Raw genomic sequence first — 25,343 nt, forward strand, 5'->3', positions numbered from 1 at the left:
GAACACTGCGTAGAATGAGGCACCTTCTCCCTGCACTGTAGTGTTACCCCAGCCCAGGAAGGACATACTGTGGCCCTCAGAGAAAACTTCAGTACGCCCAAGGAGAATTTCTTGAATGCTCATGATTCTGCTACAGATATATTGGGCCTTTGCACTCTTTTATTGTAGTTGTTTCAATGCTCAGTGAATTGTCAGTAGTAAAATGTACACCTGGCCACACATTTTATAGAAAGAACTTAAGAAAGGATTATAGGTCAAAGGTAAATATTCTTGGAGAGGAGACTGACTTTACCAAGTCTAAAGCATCTTCCTATTATAACAGCAGGCCAAAGAAAGAAGATCTTGAAATCTGCAACTGTAATTCTGAGATTGTGATCTCATTTCACAACTCACAATACACATTACGGAATGCTCCCACCCATGGCTGTGTGTCCTCAGATTACACTGTATCTGAAGGTCAGATGGCTGATAGAGCTAATGCTATTAGAAGATAGAATTACTACATAAAAATATCTCAGTGGAATAAAGAAGTAGGTTAAAACAAAGATAAAAAGTGACAGGAATATATGTAAGGTCTTATATTTTGATTCGGTAAATCAATTATATAAGAATGGTGAAATACAGCTCTAGAGGAGTTCACTAAAATAGCAGCTATAGGAGGCAAACGTCCATTTTTTTTTATTTCAAAAAGTAATACATAAAACTAGGCGTGACCCCATCGCGCTTACATCTTACGCGAGCATAAAGCCCAAACAAATTACGAGATAAATCTAAACAAATCACAATCTAACAATAAAGCTCATACTAACAACAGGGTACTAATACAATATCCACTATGTAAAATATGAATATATATTTAGGAAGGTGGCTGGGGAAAAAAAAAAAGAGGAATAGAGAAAAATGCTTATAAAGATGACCCCCGAATTGCTGTGGAACTACCAAATGGCATTATAAATTGAATTAATAAAATTACAGTGTGAAAATGATGAAAGAGTACATAATTTGAAATAATTCAGGGCATTTACTACATGTGACTACTCTGCCTAGTGTGTAACATGCATTATATCATCTAAATTTCAAAATGCCTTCTGAAGAGATACTGAAAATTCAAAGTTTCCTGAAAACAGTGCACAGAATGGAAAAGAGTTGAAAATAACCCAGTGCCATCAAATTGAAAATAGAATCTTAAAAAGTACTGTAAAGGAAATAAGCCAGCAATAAACCATGCTAATTGTCTTCAAGTGTTGGATGGATTATAAGGTACAGAAAAAGTAGATTAGAAAACAGATAGATGTTGACTGGACAAATACTTTTTTTCAACATCTTCAAGACTTATGTACTGTTCTTATACCTGTCTCACAGACAGGAGAACTTACTATTAGGCCTGTCTTACAGACAAGCAAACTGAGACTTATGGGAGTTAGTGTATTCAGGGTCACAATCCAGTAATTAAAAGAGCAAAAGTCACATTCCAGGAACCACGACTTCATGATTCTAGGCTATAGGGAGCCAGGGTTCCCCTCAATATAAAGAACTAGCTGGCTAAGAGGGACAGGTTCAAACAACTGAACTTTGAGGAATCTTCCAAATTTATCATTAATCATATTATATAATTTGTTTAAAGAAGTAAGAGTTTGATTAAATCCACTGCCATCGAGTTGATTCCAAGTCATAGCGACCCTGTAGAACAGGGTGGAACTGCTCCATGTGGTTTCCAAGTAGTGGCTGGTGGATTTGAACTTTGACCTTTTGGTTAGCAGCCAAACTTCTAACTGCTGTATCACCAGGGCTCCAGAGTTTGAGTACTTGTAAATTTTACCTCTAATGCTCAAATCTAATCAGATTGGCAAAATAGCCATAAGGATGGACTTGAACATGCCCGTGATTGTGAGGAGGATGCGGGACTGGGCAAGTTTTATTCTGTTGTACATAAGGTCACTATGCTGTCAACTCGATAGCAGCTAACTATCTCACCTACCATCTATGTATCTATAGGTATATGTATAGATAGAGATAGACATATTATTTCCTATGCCCCACAGCTTATAGGAAGTAAAGTCAAGATTCAGTGCACGTCTGCCTGGCTCCAGAATATATATCCTTTCGATCACACTGCTTGAATCCCATCCATCCTCCTTTCTCACAGCTACAGAAAAGTAGGATCATTGAACCACTGCTGCAATTCTGCAGCACAACTCTAGCAAATAGACACCTTGATTTCTTCTAGTAAGAACAAAAAGCCTCATAATCTCATAAAAATATGTTTGTGACTGAAGCCACCAGCCTGAATGTAATGAGGAAGTGAATGGAAGGCAAACAGATGAAGGCTCAGCTGTTATTACTTCATTTATATTGCCTTGAACTGCGTCTTCTGCTAAGTTAAATGCTGCTTCCTTTCTCAAAAACTAAGTAAGTTAGCGGGCTGCCGTTTGTTTTCTTAAGCATCTGTATGTTAGGTGCTAAGCTATTTCACTCACAGTGAGAACTTGGCTTTAAAACACTATCCACTGTTCTGACAGCAGGACCCATCATGCCCAGAACCAGGAAGCTTACAGGCTGCATTAGCCTTGTTAAACAACCATAGCAGCTGAGAGACAATTTGGGAACACCTTAGTCTTACTTTTGCCTAATTCTCATCTTATAACAAGCAAAGATGCCCCTGGAGACACACAGAATGCTCTCACTCCACTCCCTCTTGCCTGTCTTCCCCATTAGTTCTGCTCACCTTTCTGCACTCTTCATATCAACTCTAATGCAGCCTTTTCAGGGAGTGGTTTGTGAGATAGAAATGGGTCACTGGGGAGCCATTCCTCACTGTGCTCATGGCTTCATGGTCAGGGTTGCCAGATAAAATACTCAACACACAGTTAAATTGGAATTTCAGGTAAGCAATGAATAATTTTTAGCATGAATATTTCCTTTACAACACGTGGGGCACATATATGTGTGTGTGTATGTATGTGTGTATATATATATACACACACACACACACACACACTAAAACATCCGTTGTTTATCTGAGATTCGAATTTAACTGAGTGTCCGGCATTTTTATTGGCTAAATCTGGGAACCCTACCCACGGCCGAGGTTCCAGTTGCGTGCATGCACATCCTGGGTCAATGTGCTTGGAGCCCAGCACAAAGGAAAGGAGGAGAACACCACCGCTTTGGAGATGCACCATCTTCTGTTATGCTGTTGGAGAAGGACTATGGGGAGAGCTTGGTGTTCAGACTCATTTTGATGTGGATGATAAATAATCTCTATAATTTATTAATTGGGCATATTGTTTTAACAATGAGAAAAAAACAATTACTTTGCTAGACCTTACATGGTCTTCATTCCTAAGTCTTCTTTTCTCACTAATAGCAGCCTCGCTGATGCGCTAGTCCATAGATGAATGCACAGCAAGGTAGCTCCCCAAATCCAGTACCCAACAGAATACTAAGATGAATACAGGATCAAGTGTGCCAGGCTGGAAATTCAGCCCCTCGGACCATGGTGATGTTTTATGTCATGATTTAAGATTCCTGACAATTCCGAAGGGTTAAATGAGACAACTCATGTGCAGTACCTGACCATGGCCATACAAATATGATAGTCAGCAAATGCTCATTCCCTTCCTTCTATTTTTGGTAACAGATGAGTGTTTGGAGGTTTTAGCAATCAAAAAGCCCGCTAGATGCAATATGTTTTCAACAGACCACAGCCTTCTGCTTAAAGCCTTATCTGGATAAGTAAAGGGGATGAAATCCTCCTGAGAAGAGTGACTGCCACACCCAGGGCACTTGACCTCCTTCACCTTCACGATCCTGACGGAAGTAAGTGCAGGCAGCCTGCATAGCCAGGATAAAAATATAAAGACACTCTTCTTTTGAACCAAATGCTAAAAAGGCAACTTCAGCTTTCACAGAGATTTCTTTTTTTGGGTAGCTGAACCTGAAAAATTAGCTGACACTCCCTAGAATGTCCTGGAAATTGGCTTCCACTCTACACCTCTGGGGTCCCTACTTTCTAAGGCGCAAAAATTACTGCACAGGAAAGGGGAGGGTATTAATATTCAAACCCTTTTCCAGAAGGATCAGAGTGGCTCTGTCAGCCTAAGGGTAAACCTCTGGCTGCATGTGAATCAGAAGTCCCCACAAGTGAGTCTGCTCCCAGGAAGAAGAGGAGCTGCAACTGCTCGTTTTGATTGAGCACTTGGTACCTGTGAGGCATCATGATGGGTACTTTATATGCTTTATGTAATTTGATCCTCACAACAGCCTGTGCGACTGTCAATGCCATATCCCTCTGGCATAGGTTGGGAACATTAGGGTGTTTCCTCCTTCTTCCCATTTTCTAACCTACTTTTCCCCCAAAGGCCAGTTCAAAGCCTACTTTGCTCATGGATTTGTTGGTTGGACCTCTCTCCCCACACCCTCTCTAGATGTTCTGTCCTTGACTCTCTCCGTACCTAACATAGGCTAGGTGGAATCAGAGCTATCCAGGCAGGGATTTGTCTATCCCAACCACCTGGAGAGCTCTGGAAAACTAGGGTTGTTTCTTACTCAACATTTTAACACCCATGCAATGGCACTAGTTTTTTTTTTTTTTTTTGGTACCTCTCAGATAAAGCATTTAGTGAATGTTTAAAGTAAAATCCTCAGGTTGGCCCATTAGCTGCGATTTTGCAAGAAATGCTTTTGGCAACGTCCACACAGCTACTGTCAGAGCAAGCAATTTATGGGTAATATGATCTGACTCCCCTACTTGAAGCTTTTGCCGACATTCCTTCTACCATAGAGTCTTCCTTCCTTCAAAGGGTATATGCAAGGTTGCCACAATCTGCTCTGACCTGCTTGACCAAACACATCACCGACCACTCTCTTCTATGTGTCTTATGTTTCTCCAATTACCTGGACTTCTTGCAATTTCCCAAAACCCCTGTGCTCTGCCGTCTCTTATTTACCTTTGCTCTTTCTTTTCCGTTCCACTGATATTTCTTTCGTCTGTCTCCAAACTACAGGACTTCTTTCATTCTCCCTAGTATAGCTGTCTCCAACTGCTCTAATGAGATATGGGTGCTCCTTTCCCTGTGTTCCTTTATCCCAGCAGTAACCAGAGTGTGGTCCTGAAACTCTGGCTCTGTGACCTGTGCTTTCTGGTCAAACAGGAAAAATTTTGCCTACTATAGCTTTCTCTCTGAGATTCACAGATGCATAGAACCCTATTGAGGGCTTTGTGCAACCATGCAGTAGAGTTCTGGAACCTAGTATTTTCCACTGGGAGGTGACTTCAAACCCTAATTACATTAGTGTGTGTGAAGCACATACTAACACCCTGCAGATATTTAGGAAACCCTCATCTGGACTTTTGTAAAAAAAAAATCAACTAACTCCTTTAAGTGATTGGTTTACGAGTTTGTCCCACTTACAGAACTGTGAACTTCTTGAGCAAATTCCTTATTCATCTTAGTATTGCTCTGGCCTGTTACTAGGGCTGGCCTCTATAGGGGGTCCCTACATTCTAACTGGATGGGTCACTGAGAGGTTACGGAGGAGACTGACGCTTATTGAGAGGAACCAAGATCATCTTCACTTTGCTGCATCTTCATGTTCCATCCATTATCAGATTTTCATTCTCTCTCTCTCTCTCTCTCCTTTGCACAGACTCACCGTGGCTCCTGAAGCAATTGTCATGGAGAAAGTCCATTCATTTTATTAATCTTTCAGGGAATTACTTTCCAATGACAATCTGTACTTCATTGTCCCTCTTTTTTTCTTTTGTTTGTTGGTTTGTTTTTTGACATGTTCCAGAAGGTCTTTGGAATCTACCACCAACCCATGCAAATTTAAGATAATTGGTATATGTGTGCCACAATTGTGATACTGGTCAAGATCACAGAAGCCGTTCTATGTCAACTTCCAGGGAATAACATTGCTTTTCATGGTAGTTCACAAACAATATATTCTCAGTGTCTACCAACAAATAAAAACATTTATTAACTGATTCCAGAATGAGATCACAAATCTATTTACCGAAATGGTCATTTTCTCCTTTGAAGAAATCATAATTAATATATATGCATACTTTTCAGTGATCTCTTGGTTGTGGCCATTCTTCAAAGCAGATAACTAAAAGTGTTTACTCAATCTCATCTGAAAATTCTCTCAGGATTTAATTTATTTGACTTCTTGCTCATGACTTTGTTCTAGGGAGCCTTGGAAACACTTAAGTCGAGTTACCCCTTAATTAAAAAGAAAAAAAAAAAAGATAGAAAGGCTTTTGATTAAGAAAGCTAAAATATCAGTATTTGTACTGAAGCCTATATTAAAAAATCAGTGTAAAGAGAAAAGAAGCGGTCATATTTATAAGGAGAAAAATAATTCAGAAAACAAGGTTGTACAAACAGAGCCCTGTGAAATAATCAGCAGTATGGCTCAACTCACTATTCTATCTGGTAAAGGTTTCATATTAGAGGAGAAGGGCTTGTAAGACCTTTATACCTCAATAACATTCAACAGTAGTCCCTTCCATCTAGCCTCACTCTGATGAGTCTGTACTCACCAGATAACCTTCAAGTACTATTAATATTAATATGGCATCTGTGTAGATTATCCTACAAAAAAGACTGCAATGACCAGACAATGTGAGTCTTTTTTGGGGTTCTTGACAGTTATAATTCTGAGTGTCAAGCAATAACTGGATTTGGTTCACATTTCTTTTTCTTGTAGTTTGGCTAATGTGGAGTTACTACCCAAGCTTATTATGACCACATAGTACTCTGACAGCATTACCTTCAAAGCTGAGTAAATAGATGCAGAACTGCATTGCCACTGGAAATGCTGGCAGCACATAACTTCTCTGAGTAACAATGAACTCTTCATTGTGGGACATGCCAGCAGTTAGTCACCTTTTAGGGAAGATAAACTTGGGTTCAATCCTTGGACTTGCCACTAACTTGCTCATTGGATAAGATATTTCAGCTAAATGGACCTCGGTTTTGTAATTCATAAGATAAGAATATAAACAGTTCCTACTCATTCATTTTTTCAACAGTTCAATGAGATAACGTAAATTTTGTCAAGCATTTATTAATCAAGACTTGCATTACTCTGATACATCTGATTTTCCATGTAGCTTAATACGGTAAAGGGCATGTAAGCAAACTAAACAAATAATTTTTAATTGAAACTCCTCCACAAGCACACATACACACACATATCCATAAAGTACCATTTTATTTTATAAGAAAACATAATACATTTAAATTTTGTTCTAAGTAAGTCTAATTTGGAGATTTCAGCCTGGGGGAGTAGGGCCCTAGCCTTCATAACACTGACGCCTGTTCACAAATTGGGGCAGAAAAATGAATCCATTTGACTGACATAAAAGTCTGTGAGATTTAAAGGAAAAACACACCAGTTTATTTATACTATGCAGGGTTGTTGTTGTTGTTAGGTGCTGTTGAGTCACTTCTCACTCATAGTAACCCTGTGTACAACAGAATGAAACACTGCTGGGTCCTGTACCATCCTCACGATCATTGCTATCTCTGAGCCCATTTTTGCAGCCACTGTGTCAATCCACCTAGTTGAGGGTCTTTCTCTTTTCCACTGACCCTGTACTTTACCAAGCATGATGTCCTTCTCAAGGGACTGATCCCTCCTGACAACATGTCCAAAGTATGTAAGATGCAGTCTCACCATCCTTGCTTCTAAGGAGCATTCGAGCAGTACTTCTTTCAAGACAGGTTTGTTCATCCTTCTGGCAGCCCATGGTACATTCAATATTCTTTGTCAATACCATAATTCAAAGGCATCAATTCCTCTTCAGTCTTCCTTATTCATTGTCCAGCTTTAGCATGACTATGAGGCAATTGAAAATACCATGGCTTAAGTCAGGAGCGCCTTAGTCCTCAAAGTGACATCTTTGCTTTTTTAACACTTTAAAGAGGTCATTTGTGGCAGATGCAATACATTATTTAACTTCTTGACTACTGCTTTTATGGGCAATGATTGTCGATCCAAGTAAAATGAAATTTTGACAACTTCGATATTTTCCCCATTTATCATGATGTTGCTTATTGGTTCAGTTTTGAGAATTCTTGTTTTCCTTATGTTGAGGGGTAATCCATACTGAAGGCTGTGGTCTTTGATCTTCATTAGTAAATGCTTTGTGTCCTCTTCACTTTCAGCAAGCAAAGTTGTGTCATCTGCATAACTCAGGTTGTTAATGAGTCTTCCTCCAATCCTGTTGCTGCTTCATCTTCATATAGTCCAGGTTCTTGGATTATTTGCCCAGCATACAGATTGAATAAATATGGTGAAAGGATACAAACTTCATGCATACATTTCGTGACGTTAAACCATGCAGTATCCCCTCGTTCTGTTTGAATGGCTGTCTGTTGGTCTATGTACAGGTTCCTCATGAGTACAGTTAAGTGTTCTGGAATTCCCATTCTTCTCAATGTTATCCATAATTTGTAATGATCCACACACTGGAATGTCTTGCATAGTCAATAAAACACAGGTAAACATCTTTCTGGTATTCTCTGCTTTCAGCCAAGATCCAGCTGACATCAGCAATGGAAAATATACTTTATATCATTCAAACTAAGTCAGAAACTGGTCATTTCTCTGGAGATTATCTTTGATGTTCACCAAAGTACTGTCAATGCGGTTTACACGAAAGGATGAAGGGATACGGAATATAGGAGGAAATCTGAAGTAATAACTTTATCAATTCTGAATCTATACATATATGTTAGGCCATAGAGTTTGAGTATATCTCATTTCTAGACCTCTCCTTATAGATGGCCCTGTGTTTCTTTTCCTTTTTTCTTCCTTTTTTTTAATCTAAAAATGTGTAAATTATCTTAGAATGAATTTTCCAGATTTTAGTTAGGAATATGATTTTTCCCTAGTTTTACAAATCTGGTTTTTAAAACAATTTACACCAGCTTACTCAATCAGACTTTGCATAAATTATGCTATTGAAAAAACAATGTCAAATCGCAAACAAGACATTTCACTGACAGAGTTCATTTCCTTTTTCCTGATGAGAATAAATGGAATTTGCATGAAAGACCTTCCACACAATCTTCAGCTCACCATGTGGTTTGCTAATATGTTTGCGAACAACATTGCACCTGCTTTCATACAAAGGTCTTTGATGCCTAGAGCGTCAGGACATTGTCAGAGAAACAGCTGTGTAACAAATAGTTCAAATGGACATAACAAGATATGTTCCATGATTGAGCACCTTCCATAGAGGTCAGAGATTTTCAGATGAAAAAAATCTCTTTTGATCAAAACGTCTTTCAAACGTGCCTGGTTGGACTTGCCCTTTGGCCGCCTGTCTGGTCCACATGATTGGTTGGAGTGCTCAGACAGCAACATGCACAGTGTGTTTACAAAGACGCTTGTCTGGCCCATCCCCCGATCGCTTTACACAGTTGAAATATCTGATTTTAAAACCTCAGTTTTCAGTCACACAATATTGAATGAGTAGGTTAAATCAAATTCAAGAAATATTTTTTGGTTATGAGTTTAATAGAAACTAATTTGTTTTACTTTTTTTTTTTTCACAAACTTAATGGTATGTTTTGCTGTGCCCCCTAACTCTTGGTCTAACCATGTCACTTAACAATTTTTTAACAGATATTATATTCTTGAGCAGTATCTCTTTTTGAAATCTCCAATGTTCTAATCTCAGAAGCATCATTAAGAAAAATTCATAAATATAATTAAGGAAAAATCTTTTTGAATGTTGACAGCTTTGTAGACATTATGTTCGGTATGGCTCATTTGATGAACTTATTCGTTAAATAAGTAAATTAAGTGAAAAGTTTTTTTATTTCACTTTTTTTTTTTTTTACTGAAGTTGATCTCCTTTATCCACTCTTACCTGGTGTCTCTAGGAAGCTGAGGGACTCAGATAAAAAGACTGAACTAGCAAGACTTGCCCTAATGTGGGAGCAACACGGGACTATGGCATCACTCAATACAGCCTATTTGCCTTGGCTGGGACTCAGCTTAAGTGTCTCTTCCCCTGAGAAACCATCCCTGAACTTCCCAAGCATATTTAAGTGCTACCTCTTCTTTTTTTCCTCATAGAATCCTGTCTATGCCATTTTTATAGCACTTATTACATCTTTTCAATAATGTGTGGTTTTCTCATTATTAGTCCTTGCATGCTAAAGGATGTCAATTATATATTTGCATCCTCAACATATTTGTAACATGTGGTATATTGTGGTTGTGATATATATATGTTGAATAAATAATAATAGGATTCATGAAGCATATGATTTGGAGTTCCCCACTATAAAGAGGAGTTTGCCAAACTGTCTGACATGTTCAGTTCAATTTATAAAAGTCCATGTAGTCCTAGCCACGGGGAGTACAGAGACTTGGAGCAAAGACAACTGAGTGTGCTTCGGATCATTACCTATGATCTCCCTTCCAACTCAGGGAAAGATGAAATTAATATTACCCAAAAGCAAGAAAGCAAGAAGGGTGAAAATTGAAAGTTATCCATTCAATAATTCATTAAAACAGAACCAGCACTGATCAATCATATACCCACAAATAAATAAAGGTGATTAAATTTATAGACACTGTTATGGTTAATTTTAAGGAACCCTGATTGTACAGTGGTTAAGCACTCAGCTGTTAACCGGAAGGTTGATTGTTAGAACCCACCAACTACTCCAAGGGGAGAAAAATGTGGCAGCAACCTGCTTCTGTAAAGATTACAGCCTCGGAAACCCCATGGTGTAGTTCTACTCTGTCCTGTAGGGTCAATATGAGTTGGAACTGATTTGATGACATACAACAACAACATGTTTAATTTTATGTGTCAATTTGGCTAGTTGTTTGACCAACCACTAGTCTAGTTACTGTTCTATAATGTAATCTAATATAAATTATGATGTCATTACATTCCATAATGGTAAAAAATGGTAAGGTAATGTAATATAATCAATCAGTTGAAAAGGAAATTTTTCTAGGGTTTGTTCAGCCACAAGAATACAGACATTTTGGTTAGAATTTTACATTCTTCTCATCTCCTGACCTACAGATCTTGGGAGTTTCCAGCCTGTTGTCTGACCTATGGATTTTGGACTTGGCAGCTCCCCAAAATGGTGTGAGCCAATTCCTTGAAGTCAATCACTCTGTGTATATCTATCTATCTACCTTATTGGTTCTATTCTTTAGAGAACTCTAAGACAGAGACTGTGCCTGCTTGTCTGTTTCATAGCTTAATTACTGCCTGAGAGGCTGTATTACTCTGATGATGTCACTTTCAATAGAAGGAAATTCACTCATGCAAATTCTACCATCACAGTTAAGTCTAAAAATAATTGTTCCCAAAGTAAGCAAACAGACTTTGATATATTCAATTCAAGCAACCTGCAAGGGTAAACAGGGTCTAGAATTGGTGAGGTCACTAAGTGTATAAACTTATTCACCATTACAAACAGTCCTTTGTTAGCTGTCATTATGTATGCACATACTACCCACCCACTCTAATTCTGAGTTACCGCCCAGTCCCTTAGCTCCAAGGCAATCCTTAACTATTCACTGATGCAGGACTCACTCCCTGTGAGGCTTTACAGCTGTGACTTTACTCTGACATTTACAAGGCTTACTATATAACCTTTATCTTGAGATTTTGTATGGATGAATTGCAGTATAACTTATTTTTTTTCCTGTACCAGTAAATGAGTTTCTTCAAATGAGTTCTAAGACAGACCTCTTAGTGTATATCTTGATTGTTATACAGTAATTTATTAATGTCTCTGGAGGTCTTCAGGGAAACCCTAGTAGGATGGAGGCTGGTTCCTTTCTTTTGACAATTAGAATTAACATTTGCACAGCAATTTTGGGTTGCTATCGCCATGGCCACACTGATTGTGGGACCAGTCACGTTGTGTTTTTTTCTCTGCAGTCATTCTAGATACACAATTGAGGGAGCTTCTAGTCCCCATGCCTGAAATCACCACAGCCCACAAAGCAAAATTTTGCTGGCCACTAAACTCAAGGGCTCACTTTGCTCAAAATAACTGTTGATTGACCACCATGTCTCGCATCCCTGCTGTCATCAGAGAATGAGGAGAATGCTGTCCTCAACAAACATAAACAGTCTCTGCTGTAAATCCTGGCCAATGACCCATCTATCTACCCCTCCTCCACTGCATTAACCCTCCACTTGCCTCTCAGAAATTGCTGAACCACTCCAGTAATAGTCTCTACATTTTTTATCTCTTCTCTATTTTTTTTCCTCCTATTTTAACTGAGACAGGAGCCCTGGTGGCACAGTGGTTAAAGCACTCAGCTGATAACCAAAAGTTTGCTGGTTCGAATCCACCAGCCACTCCACAGGAGAAAGATGTGGCAGTCTGCTTCCATAAAGATTTACAACCTTGGAAACACACTCGGTCCTATAGGGCTGCTATGAGTTGGAATCAACTTGACGGCAGTGGGTTAGTTTTAAAAGAAACCCAGATTTTACCTGAGAAATCCAATTTCTCTCTCCTTTTCTCAAAAGCCATTCATATTTCTCACATCTCAAAATTGGGTATCTGTCTTCCTGGCTCCTAAGTACACTTTCTCTTCCCTTTTTGTAGAAAGTTCCTGTTTCTTTAAATTTTATGTCATCTACCCTGTGACAGAGATTACCAAAAATCTGTATCCCCTTGTTCCTCAGCACCAATAGGGCTCAATTTCCCAGCCTCTCTTGCAGTGAGATGTTGTCACGTGAATGAGTTCTACCCAATAGCATATAAATAGAAAAGTGATGAGGGCCCATTTAGGACAAGGCTTTCCAGATGTGAGTATGTATCCAAAATGTTCTTTTTCTCCATCTGTTGGCTAGATGCAGGAGACAAGGAAATCCTAGGTGATAATGAAAACACATGTCATTATAATACTTTCTCTTCTCGAGCTGCCCTTTGAAATCTTCTGTTCAGTTCTTTTACTTCATCATTTCTTCCTTTTGCTTTAGCTGCGTAAGGCTCATGAGCAAGTTTCAGAGTCTCCTCTGAAATCCATCTTTGTCTTTTCTTTCTTTCCTGTCTTTTCAATGACCTCTTGCTTTCTTCATGTATGATGTCCTTGATGTCATTCCACAACTCACCCGGTCTTTGGGCACTAGTGTTCAATGCATCAAATCTAATCTTGAGATGGTCTCTAAATTCAGGTGGGATATACTCAAGGTGATATTTTGACTCTTGTGGACTTGCTCTGATTTTTTTCAGTTTCAGCTTGAACTTGCATACGAACAATTGATGATCTGTTCCACATTGGACCCCTAGCCTTGTTCTGACTGCTGATATTGAGCTTTTCTATCATCTCTTTTCACAGATGTAGTCAATTTGATTCCTGTGCGTTCCATCTGGAGAGATCCATGTGTATAGTTGCCACTTATGTTGGTGAAAGAAGGTATTTGCAATGAAGAAGTTGCTGGTCTCGCAAAATTCTATCATTCTATCACCAAGGCCATATTTTCCAGCTACTGATCCTTCTTCTTTGTTTCCAACTTTCACACTCCAATCACCAGTAATTATCAATGCATCCTGATTGCATGTTCGATCAATTTCAGACTGCAGCAGCTGAAAAAATCTTCAATTTCTTCATCTTTGGCCTTAGTGGTTGGTGTGTAAATTTGAATAATAGTCATATTAACTGGTCTTCCTTGTAGGCCTATGGATATTATTCTATCACTGACAGCATTGTACTTCAGGATAGATACTGCAATGTTTTGATGATGAACGCAACACCATTTCTCTTCAAGTTGTCAATCCCAGCATAGTAGGCTATGTGATTTTCTGATTCAAAATTTCATTTTTGATGATAACCAATTTTCCTAGATTCGTACTTCGTACATTCCACTTTCCTATTATTAATGGATGCTTGCAGCTGTTTCTTCTCATTTTGAGTCAAGCCACATCAGCAAATGAAGGTCGTGAAAGCTTTACTCCATGAATATCATTAAGGTCGACTCTACTTTGAGGAGGCAGCTCTTCCCCAGTCGTCTTTTGAGTACTTTCCAATCTGGAGTGCTCATTATCCAGTACTATATAGACAATGTTCTGCTGCTATTCATATTTCACTGGCTAATGCTTTTCAGAAGTAGACTACTGGGTCCTTCTTCCTAGTCTGTCTTAGTCTGGAAGCTCAGCTGAAACCTATCCTCCATGGGTGACCCTGCTGGTGTCTGAATATCAATGGCATGGCTTCCAGCATCACAGCAACACACAAGCCCTCCCAGTATGACAAACTGACAACTAAAAAAACCAAAAGGGAAGAGCATGCTTGGCATTTCTCCAGCTGAAAGAACTGAATAAAAAATTCAAGCCTCAAGTTGGATAGTGAAGAATTCTATGGGGAAAATATTAAACGACACACGAAGCATCAAAAGAAGATGGAAGGAATACACAGAGCCATTACACCAAAAGGAATTAGTTGATGTTCAACCATTTTGAAAGGTAGCATATGATCAGGAACAGATGGTACTGAAGGAAGAAGTCCAAGCTGCCCTGAAGGCTTTGGTGAAAAACAAGTCTCCAGGAATTGAAGGAATATCAACTGAGATGTTTCAACAAACGGATGCTGTGCTGAAATTGCTCACTGGTCTATGCCAAGAAATATGGAAAACAGCTTCCTGGCCAACTGACTGGAAGAGATTCATGTTTATGCCTACTCCCAAGAAAGGTGACCCAACCAAATGCAGAAATTATAGAACAATATCATTAATATCACGTGAAAGCAAAATTTTGCTGAAGATCATTCAAAAATGGCTTCAGCAGTACATTGACAGGAAACTGCCAGAAATTCAGGCCAGATTCAGAAGAGGATGTGGAACCAGGAATATCATTGCTGAGGTCAGATGGATCCGGGCTGAAAGCAGAGAATACCAGAAGGATGTCTACCTGTGTTTTATTGACTATGCAAAGGCATTTGACTGTGTGGATCATAACAAATTATGGATAACATTGCAAAGAATGGGAATTCCAAAACACTTCATTGTGCTCATGAGGAACCTGTACATAGATCAAGAGGCAGTTGTTCGGACAGAACAAGGGGATACTGATTGGTTTAAAGTCAGGAAAGGTGTGCATCAGGGTTGTATTCTTTCACCATACCTAGTCAATCTGTATGCTGAGCAAATAATACGAGAAGCTGGGCTATACAAGGAAGAAAGGGCATCAGGATTGGAGGAAGACTCATTAACAACGTGCATTATGGAGATGACACAACCTTGTTTGCTGAAACTGAAAAGGACTTGAAGCACTTACTAATGAAGATCAAAGACCACAGCCTTCAGTAGGGATTGCAACCTCAACATAAAGAAAACAAAAATCCTCACAACTGGACCAGTGAGCAACATCATGACAAACAGAGAAAGACTGAAATTGTCAAGGATTTCATTTTACTTGGATCCACAATCAACAGCCATGGAAGCAGCAGTCAAGAAATCAAAAGATGCATTGCATTGGGTAAATCTGCTGCAAAGTACCTCCTTTAAAGTGTTGAAAAGCAAAGATGTCACCTTGAAGACTAAGGTGCGCCTGACCCAAGCTATGGTATTTTCTCAATCTCATTGTATGCATGTAAAAGCTGGACAATGAATAAGAAAGACCAAAGAAGAATTGACATCTTTGAATTGTGGTGTTGGCAAAGAATATTAAAAACACCATGGACTGCCAAAAGAACAAACAAATCTATCTTGGAAGAAGTACTACCAGAATGCTCCTTAGAAGCAAGGATGGCGAGACTGCATCTTACATACTTTAGACAAGTTGTCAGGAGGGATCAGTCCCTGGAGAAGGACATCAAGCTTGGCAAAGTACACAGTCAGTGGAAAAGAGGAAGATGCTCAACGAGGTGGATTGACACAGTGGCTGCCACAATGAGCTCAAGTATAACAATGATTATAAGGATGGAGCATGACTGTTTAGTTCCGTTGTGCCTAGGATCACTATGAGTCTGAACCGACTTCATGGCACCTAAGAACAACAACAACAACAAAAACAATGGAAACACAGATAGAATGAGGCTGGGTTCCTTATTTACTATTTTGATGAAAGCCAGTCAGTTGCTGACCAGGAACACCCAACTTTCAAGGGAAATAAATTGCTACTGTGTTTCGGTCACCATAATATTTTGGGCTCTTTTTGTTGATGTTTGGAGCCCTGGTGGTCCAATGGTTAAGACCTATGGCAAGCTATGGCTACTAACCAAAAGGTTGAATCCACCAACCGCTCTCCTTGGAGACCCTATGTGGCAGTTCTACTCTGTCCTACAGGGGATCACTGTGAGTCAGAATCAGCTTGACAGTGACTTTTTGTTGTCGTTGTTATTGTTGTGGCTGACATTACACTTATCTATATATAACAAACCCTCTTCATCGTGATCTACTAGGCTCTAGTACATTCCATCTCATATATTGGAGATTTTGGCATGTGGCAAACCTTCTTTCTCCCTATCACATCTGTACCATTATCATAAGAAGCTGTAACGTCCCCTTAGACAAACTATCCAAAAACATAGCTTCTCAGTTCCTTGACCTTTTGCTTCAAATCATTTCCTCTTCTATTCCAATTAATTCACTCACTCACACAGACATACCTTGGAATTGTCATCTCTCATAACTCCTCCATCTACAAAACAATTACCAACCAATCTCCCATATGACCACAACCTTCTCACCTCTCCACCAGCTTGTACAAGTGCTCTCATGGCGACTACTTACTGGTTTCCTTGAGATAGCCAGCTTATTTTCACTTCCTTTCTCATCTACCTTACATTCTGTGGTACATAATTCGAGTATTATCCTGAACTTCCTTGTCCTGTTGACTTTCATCGTTATCTGTTTAAGGATACCTCAAACCTTCAGGGATTGAGCTATCTGCTTTTTTTCTGATCTGATACCCAGTAGTGAATAATATCACACACCAGGAAACACCAATTACAGTATAAATATATAATCCCTAATCTCTAAATAACCCTCAAAATTTCCAGCAATACAACTACCAACTTGTTGTCTTCTCTCAGATATAGCAAAGGCTCCTCACAAACTCAATATTTCCACACCTAATTTAGTAAATATCACCCATAAATCTGTTCTTTCAGTATTCTTTCTCAGCGAATGGACCCATCACTTAATCAAATATGAAAATATAAGCCCTGCACTCATTCATGGTAATTTCCCTCTTCCAGCCTTCAACATCCATCCTTCTCAAATACTTGTTGATATCACTTTCTAAATATCTATTAACTTTTTCTCATATCTTTCACCACTAGTCCGAGCCAATGTCATCTTAAGTAGGCCTTAAGTAACTTGCAACTTTATATTTATTAGTTTTATTATCTGATTACTCTTAGTAAGCTTACTAAACTGTAAGCTCCATCTTAGGTTTTCTGTCCATTTTTATTCATCATTTTATCTCTAACATCTTGAATTTTTTTCTTGGCTTATAGTGAGAATTTAATAAATATTTGTTGAATGAATGGTTAAACTAATACAAGTAAATTTATAAGTATTAGCATATTAAACATAGGCAGGTATGAAACAAGTATTCATATCGACAACATATAAGTAAAAAACCTGAAGAGTAACAAAACTAAACAAGCAGAGCATGATGAAATTTGTATTCAAACTTAGGTTTTCTCAATTGCATTAACTCTAGCTCCTGAATTTATCTTTCCACTGTAGCAGCATGTTGCATCGAACCTTATAGATTGCTTTTTTAAAAATTTTATTTATGGTATAGACCTAGACAATTATGTCCAGTTCTTAATGCTGCTATAATTGTTATAAAAACAATTATCTGTGAATATAGAAAATAGTGCCAGTGGAAGGCATTCTAACCCTTTAAAAAGTGAGCTTTTCAATTAAAATACTTTAGAAAGAAATATTTTAATTTTGCAGATGGAAATGTTTATCTATTCCCCACTCCAAGTTAGCATTAATACCAAAATGTATCTAAAGTATTCATCATGCAAAGGGAAAAAGAATTAGAGCAGGAAAAAGAAAACTGACATTTTTTGGACCATTCCCATTGTTTTCTGTCATTAGCTGAATGTTTACCATGTTGTAGACATTGAGCTAAGCAATTTATATATGCAGGAACACCGGAGCTGTTATTATCCTTGTTTTACAGATAAGAAAATTGAGCATTATAGGAATCATAGCCTGGAGCCAAATCCAACTTCTCTGTGATTCCAGAAACAGCAGTTAACATTAAACTACCTTCCCAACAATTAGCTAAGTGTTTCAATCTGAGTCATCACATAGTGAAAAATCAACGAAAAATTTTATTACTACTAATAGCATTTGGTAATAAGACATGTCTATTGTAATCAAATGAGGAAGGAGAGCTCTACATGTGTTATAAAAACTTAGCTTTTCCAGGATAAGTAAGGAGCAAATCGTTTAGTCTTACCCATGAATTCAATCCCCAGGTGGTCTGCTACACCAAAGTTAGCATGCAAGGAAAAGAAACAGAAAAAAAGGGGAAAAAAAGGTTAGAAAAAATCCACACAGAATTCAAAGTTTTTAATACCGAACTTCTGAGGCAAAAGATGTGTCCCAATTTTAACTACCATTTTTACTAGAAAAAGATAATTTCAAAATTGCGAAAACAATAGGGGTGCTTTGGACACCGATCAGTGTTTCCCCAAACAGTAGCCTGGTTTTAGATAAAATAATGATGTATAAATTATCAACTATGCTAAGTTCTGGAGGGAAAAAAAAGAAAAAATCATTTACACAAGGAATATCTGTTACTAATATTATATCAAGAACCCATGATATTAAAAAAAAAATCCTTTTAAGTTGTGGTAAATATACATCTAACGAAACATTTTCCATTTTAACATTTTTCACATATACAACTCAGTGACATTAATTACATTCATCCTGTTGTTCAACCATCATCATTATCCATTTCCAATTTTTTTTTTAATCACCATTAATGGAAGCCCGGTGCCCCTTAATCAATGAGTCTCTCTTTCCCCCCTCCTTCCTACCTGCCCCCAGTAACCACTAATAACCCTATGCCTGCATACATTTACCTATCTGAGATATCTCATGGAAACCCCAGTGGCGTAGTGGTTAAGTGCTACCACCGCTAATCAAAGGGTCGGCAGTTTAAATCCTCCAGGTGCTCCTTGGAAACTCTATGGGGCAGTTCTACCCTGTCCCATAGGGTCGCTATGAGTCAGAATCGACTGGACGGCACTGGGTTTTTTTTTTTTTTTTAAAGATATTTCATATAAGTCGGAGCATACAATATTTGTTTTTGTGACTGACATATTTCACTCAGCATGAGGTTTTCAAGGTTAACACATCTCTATGGCTGCATAATATTCTATTGCATGTATGTACCACATTTTGTTTATCCATTCATTTGTTGATGGACATTTTGGTTGTTTCCATCTTTTGGCTATTGTCAATAATGCTGCAGTGAATGCTGATGTATATTTAACTGTTTTTGTTCCTTCTTTCAAGGTTTTTGGATATGTACCTAGGATAGAAATTGCTGCATTATATGGTAATTCTCTATTTAACTCTTTGAGGAACCATGATGTTTTATTTAGAGGAGCTACTTGCTTAACATAAACCTCCTTGAACTCTATATTAAGGATGAGAATGAGTAAGACAGAACTTCTGCATGACAGGTGGGCTATACCTGAACAACCAAGCACTGATCTGGGCTTTTCCTCATTTGTTAAATGAGAAAACTGTGCTTTAATGAGACTAAAACTCCTACATATATAACAAAATCTGCGGCAGGTCCAGGATACAAATCCAGTCTATCTGACTCTTAGCTCCATGACAACTGAACTTGACAGTGGTTCCTACTGAAAACAAGTAGATAATGTGTCCCTGTCTTTCCTACGTACATGGGGCTGACAGACCTACCTGACCTGCAAATGCCTGATAACAGCAGAGTGGTAAGCAGTGGAGGGCTGGTACCTGGACATTTATCCTCAGAGAACAGATTATTTAAATGGTGCTTTCTTTTAATCATTTAATTATTCATCATCTCATTTACTTTTTGTGAATCCACTGTATTATTTAAAGATTTCTGTTACAGGAATATGTTTTTTAAATAATAATAAGAGGAAAAATATTGTTACAACTGTATTTGTTTCCAAGAACAATTGTTGGGTTTCCTTTTACCAGTCTCTATTTAGTTAAGTAGGTTTTTCTTTTATAGAAAACATGCACCTAGTTACCTTGAATATTTCAATGCTTTTTCTAATGGTAAATAGTTTATTTGATTAGAGTCTATTTTAGTTGCGAAATGTTTACTTAAATAAGAAAGATGATAACCATGGTTTTTAAAAAGTAGATGCATTCCTTCCTTTACATGGCATTTTTTTTTTTTTAATTGTGCTTTAGGTGAAAGTTTACAGCTCAAGTTAATTTCTCATTAAAAAATTTATACACGTATTGTTTTGTGACATTGGTTGCAATCCCCACAATGTGACAGCACACTCCCCCTTTCCACCCCTGGTTTCCTGTGTCCATTCATCCAGTTCCTGCCCTGTCCTGCCTTCTCATCCTGCTTGTGGACAGGATTGCCCATTTGGTCTCGCACATTTGATTGAACTAAGAAGCCCGTTCTTCATGTGTGTTATTTTTTGCTTCATAGTCCTGTCTAATCTTTGTCCAAAAAGTGGGCTTCGGGAATGGTTTCGGCTCTGGGTTAGCAGAGCATCTAGGGGCCATAGTTTCAGGGTTTCCTCCAGTCTCTGTCAGACTAGTAAGTCTGGTCTTTTTCGTGAATTTGAATTCTGTTCTACATTTTTCTCCTGCTCGGTATCACGTGGTATTTTTTGAAGTCTTGCTCTGTGCTGATATACACTATTATAGATATGGAGCCTACTTTTATGAAAAAATAGGATTCTTATTTTCAGGTAGTTCAGAAATCAGTGGGAGCCCATCAGAGAAAGCATTCTGGTGATACTTTGTAACAAATGCCGTAACGGAAAAGCAGAGAACATAGGGAAAACAAGGAACTATAAATCTGATCTTGGGAGAAAAAGAATGTTCTATAGAAAAAAATTAGATTTGTCCAAAAGTTGATGAGGTCATGTTTGGATTCCCGTGTGGATATATAACCATGTGTATCTGAGACACTGGAGAGAACTGTAGTATCTAAGAACAGGCATCTAGATGAGATTACCTATCAAGAGACTAAAGGTAAGAAAAAAAGACTAAGAGTAAAAAAGAAAAAAGAAAAAATGGCATTCAGCCAGAAAAGAATTTGTAGGAAGGAAACCAGGCAGGGAGCAGAAAACCTGAAATGGTGGACCACAAATATTCAGAGAGAAGACGGTGGTTAAAAGCCAATAATACCAGCCTGGCTGAATGAGAACCTTCCAGAGTGGCTGAGATGCCTCAGAACTGACTGCTTATTGTCTATTTCGCTGGCAGGTATAACTACAGCTACTCTTCACTCTCCCCACGACCTTGGCAGCTCCACCTTTTTATGTAGTGGGGCATGTGGAGAATCCAGCTTTGGAGTCTGGGAAGTGCACTGTTTGATAAATGTGAGGCCCATCTGAATACTTTAAACCATAAGAAACTCATGACCAGTGGCAGACACAGAAATTAGAATTTGAAAATTACCCAAACACTGAAAAAAGAAACCTTAAAGAAAAGGAAATCTGTCTTCCTTAATGTAACAGTAAGGATACATATAATTAATAGAATTATAATTCTCAGAAATACTACCAAGTAAGGGAACATTTGTATTTTTGGATCTTATAGAGAAACTGTTTATTATTTTTTACAATGAGTTATTCATAAAAACTGACACTGCAAAATATACAAATAAATCAGATCTTATTTAAAATCTCCCTCTCTTTCTGTCTCTTGCACACACACACACACTTACGAGCACACACATACACAGATATCCAGTCCTTTATTAAATTGCTAAAGACTATGATCACTATTAGAGGCTTGAAGATGCTGACAGGCATTGGTATATGCAGAAGGATCCATGAAAGTCCATGAAGAGCAGGTGACAAAAAAGAAGTTAATTTTGTCAATTGAGTCATACACAGTACTAAACCTCAATATTTCTCAGACCCTCCAATGGCTAATTCTCAAAGAGCCCACCTGGGGATATTCAGGCAGTCATGAAAAGACAAAGAGGGGTGAAGTGAAAATCACTCAATGAATCATTCCATTGTTTATTCACTCAACAAACCATGTGCCAAGAGATGTGTAGGTACTGAGAGCAAGAGGGGACACATAGCTTCAGCAAAACCGGTTTGATTTCTTCTCTGGCACATATTAATCTGTTTAATTTTCACCTTTTGAGCACTTAGATTAACTTTTAAATTATTTTTATTCAGATGAAATTCATATAACATAAAATTAACCATTTTAAAAAATGAGCAATTCGGTGACAGTCTTTCATAAATTTGTGTAACCACCTCTCTTAATTAGTCCAAAATATGTTTATTGTACCAAATGGGGACCCCACACCCATTAGGCATTGCTTTCTATTGCCCCTTCTGCCAGCCTCTCTTAGATTAACGTGCCTATGTAAAAATTCCATTTGCTGTGGAATATTTACATATTTTGATTATATAATAGTGGCTAACATTTGGCATCTCCCCTTGTCTGTCAGTTTTTTGTACTCTGGTGGCCTGTGTGTTGCTGTGATGCTGGAAGCTATGCCACTGGTATTTTAAATACTAGCAGGGTCACCCATGGTGGAAAAGTTTCGGTGGAGCTTCCAGACTATGACAGACCATGCAGAAGGACCTGGCAGTTTACTTCTGAAAAATTAGCCAGTTGGAAAGCACTCAAAATACTGCTGGGGAAGAATTGCCTCCTCAAAGTAGAGTCAACCATAATGACATGAATGGAATAAAGCTTTCAGGACCGTCATTTGCTGAGGTGGCACCACTCAAAATGAGAAGAAACAGCTGTAAACATCCATTAATAATCAGAATGTGGAATGTATGAAGTATGAAACTAGGAAAACTGGAACTCATCAAAATGAAATGGAGCACATAAAGATCAATATCTTAGTCATTAGTGAGCTGAAATGGACGGAAATTAGACATTTTGAATCAGATAATCATATGGTCTACTGTACTGGGAATGAAAAATTGAAGAGGAATGACATAGCATTCATTATCAAAAAGAACATTTCAAGGTCTATCAGGGAGCACAATGCTGTGAGTGATAGGATAATATCCATACACCTACGAGAAAGGTCAGTTAATAAGACTATTATTATTCAAATTTATGCACCAACCACTAATGCCAAAGATGAAAATACTGAAGATTTTTATCAACTTCTGCAGTCTGAAATTGATCAAACATGCAATCAAAATGCATTGATAATTAATGGTGATTGGAATATGAAAGTTGGGAACAAAGAAGAAGGGTCAGTATTTGGAAAATATGGCCTTGGTGATAGAAATGATGCAGAAGGTTGCATGACAGAATTTTGCAAGACCAACGACTTCTTCATAGTAAATAACTTTTTATAATAACATAATTGATGATTATACACATGAACCTCACCAGATGGAATACACAGGAATCAAATTGACTACATCTGTAGAGAGAGAAGATGGGGAAGCTCAATATCATCAGTCAGAACAAGGCCAGGGCCAACTGCAGAACAGACTTTCAATTACTCATATGCAAATTCAAATTGAAGATGAAGAAAATTACAGCAAGTCCACTAGAGCCAAAATACGACCTTGAGTATATCCCATCTGAATATAGAGACCATCTCACGAATAGATTTGACACTAATGACCAAAGACCAAATGAGTTGTGGATTGACATCAGGAACACCATACACAAAGAAAGCAAAAGGTCATTAAAAAGACAGGAAAGAAAAAAGGCCAAAATGGACGTCAGAAGAGACTCTGAAACTCACTCTTGAACACAGAGTAGCTAAAGTGAATGGAAGAAATGATGAATTAAAAGAGTTAAACATGCCCATTCCAAAGAAAAGTGATCCAACCGAATGTGGAAATTATTGAACAATATCATTAATATCACACTCAAGTAAAATTTTGCTGAAGATCATTCAAAAATAGTTATAACAGTACATCTACAGGATACTGCCAGAAGTTCAAGCCAGATTCAGAAGAGGATGTGGAATGAGGGATATCATTGTTGGTGTCAGATGGATCTTTGCTGAAAGCTGAAAATACCAGAAAGATGTTTACCTGTGTTTTATTGACTATGCAAAGGCATTCAACTGTGTGGATCATAACAAATTATGGATAACATTGAAAAGAATGGAATTCTAGAACACTTAATTTTGCTCACAAGGAACCTGTAAGTAAACCAAGGGGCCGTCATCTGAACAGAACAAAGAATACTGTGTGGTTTAAATTCAGGAAAAATGTGTGTCAGGGTTGTATCCTTTCACTATGCTAATTCAGTCTGTATGCCGTGCAAAAATCTGAGAAATTGGGCTATATGAAGAATAACACTGCATCAGCATTGGGGGAAGACTCATTAACAATCTCCAATATGAAGATGACACAACCTTGCTTACTGAAAGTGAAGAGAACTTGAAGCACTTACCGAGGAGATCATAGAATACAGCCTTTAGTATGGATTGCACCTCAACATAAAACAAAAATCTTCACAACTGGACCAATAAGCAACTTCAAGAAAAATGGAGAAAATATTGAAGTTGTCAAAGATTTCATTTTACTTGGATCCACAAACAGTGCCCATGGAAGCAGCAGTCAAGAAATCAAAGAACGTGTTGCATTGGGCAAATCTGTTGCAAAAGCCTTCTTTAAAGTGTTAAAAAGTAAAGATATCAATTTGAGGACTAAGGTGCACCTGACCCAAGCCATGTGTGATGGTTAAGATTGTGTGTCAACTTGGCTAGGCCATGATTCTCAGTATTTATATCTGATCTCTCCCACGATGGGATCTGCTGTGAGCAGCGAATCAGTTGATAGGGAGTTTCCTTGGGTACGTGACCTGCATCCAAATATAAGTAGAGGTTCTGGCTTTTGCCTGCTCTGGATTCTGCAGCTGGCTCTTGTTTGCCTGACCTCTAGTTCTTGGGACTTGAGCTAGCAGCTTACCTGCCAATCTTGGGATTTGTTGATTTTCACAGCCTGTGAGCAAGAGCCCTGCTCCCCAACTTGTTGATCTTGGGTTTCCCAGCCCCTGAGGCTATGTGAATCAGGCGAAGACTCTACCCTGATCCACAGACTTGGGACGTTCCAGCCTCTACAATCAAGTGAGCTGTTTCCTCGATATAAATCTCTCTATACACATATTTATATGCTTTACTGGTTTTGTTTCTCTAGAGAACCCAACCTAAGGCACCATG

General features: G+C 38.2%; 1 protein-coding gene across 4 annotated transcripts in view; it reads right to left on the reverse strand.

Moving 5' to 3' along the window:
* The window catches only part of NRG3 (neuregulin 3), a 1,465,063-nt gene that overhangs the window by 136,414 nt on the left and 1,303,306 nt on the right, over window positions 1–25,343 (reverse strand). For 2 of the 4 annotated variants that reach the window (XM_064290319.1, XM_064290320.1), the window contains exon 4: window positions 18,435–18,458. In XM_064290319.1, the coding sequence (XP_064146389.1) occupies window positions 18,435–18,458 (24 nt within the window). Of the gene's footprint in view, window positions 1–18,434; window positions 18,462–25,343 lie in introns of all 4 variants that reach the window. The other 2 variants (XM_064290318.1, XM_010598245.2) reach the window with 1 other exon arrangement.

The sequence above is a fragment of the Loxodonta africana genome, chromosome 8 (genome assembly GCF_030014295.1).
Source record: "Loxodonta africana isolate mLoxAfr1 chromosome 8, mLoxAfr1.hap2, whole genome shotgun sequence".
In the NCBI taxonomy this organism is placed as follows: domain Eukaryota; kingdom Metazoa; phylum Chordata; class Mammalia; order Proboscidea; family Elephantidae; genus Loxodonta; species Loxodonta africana.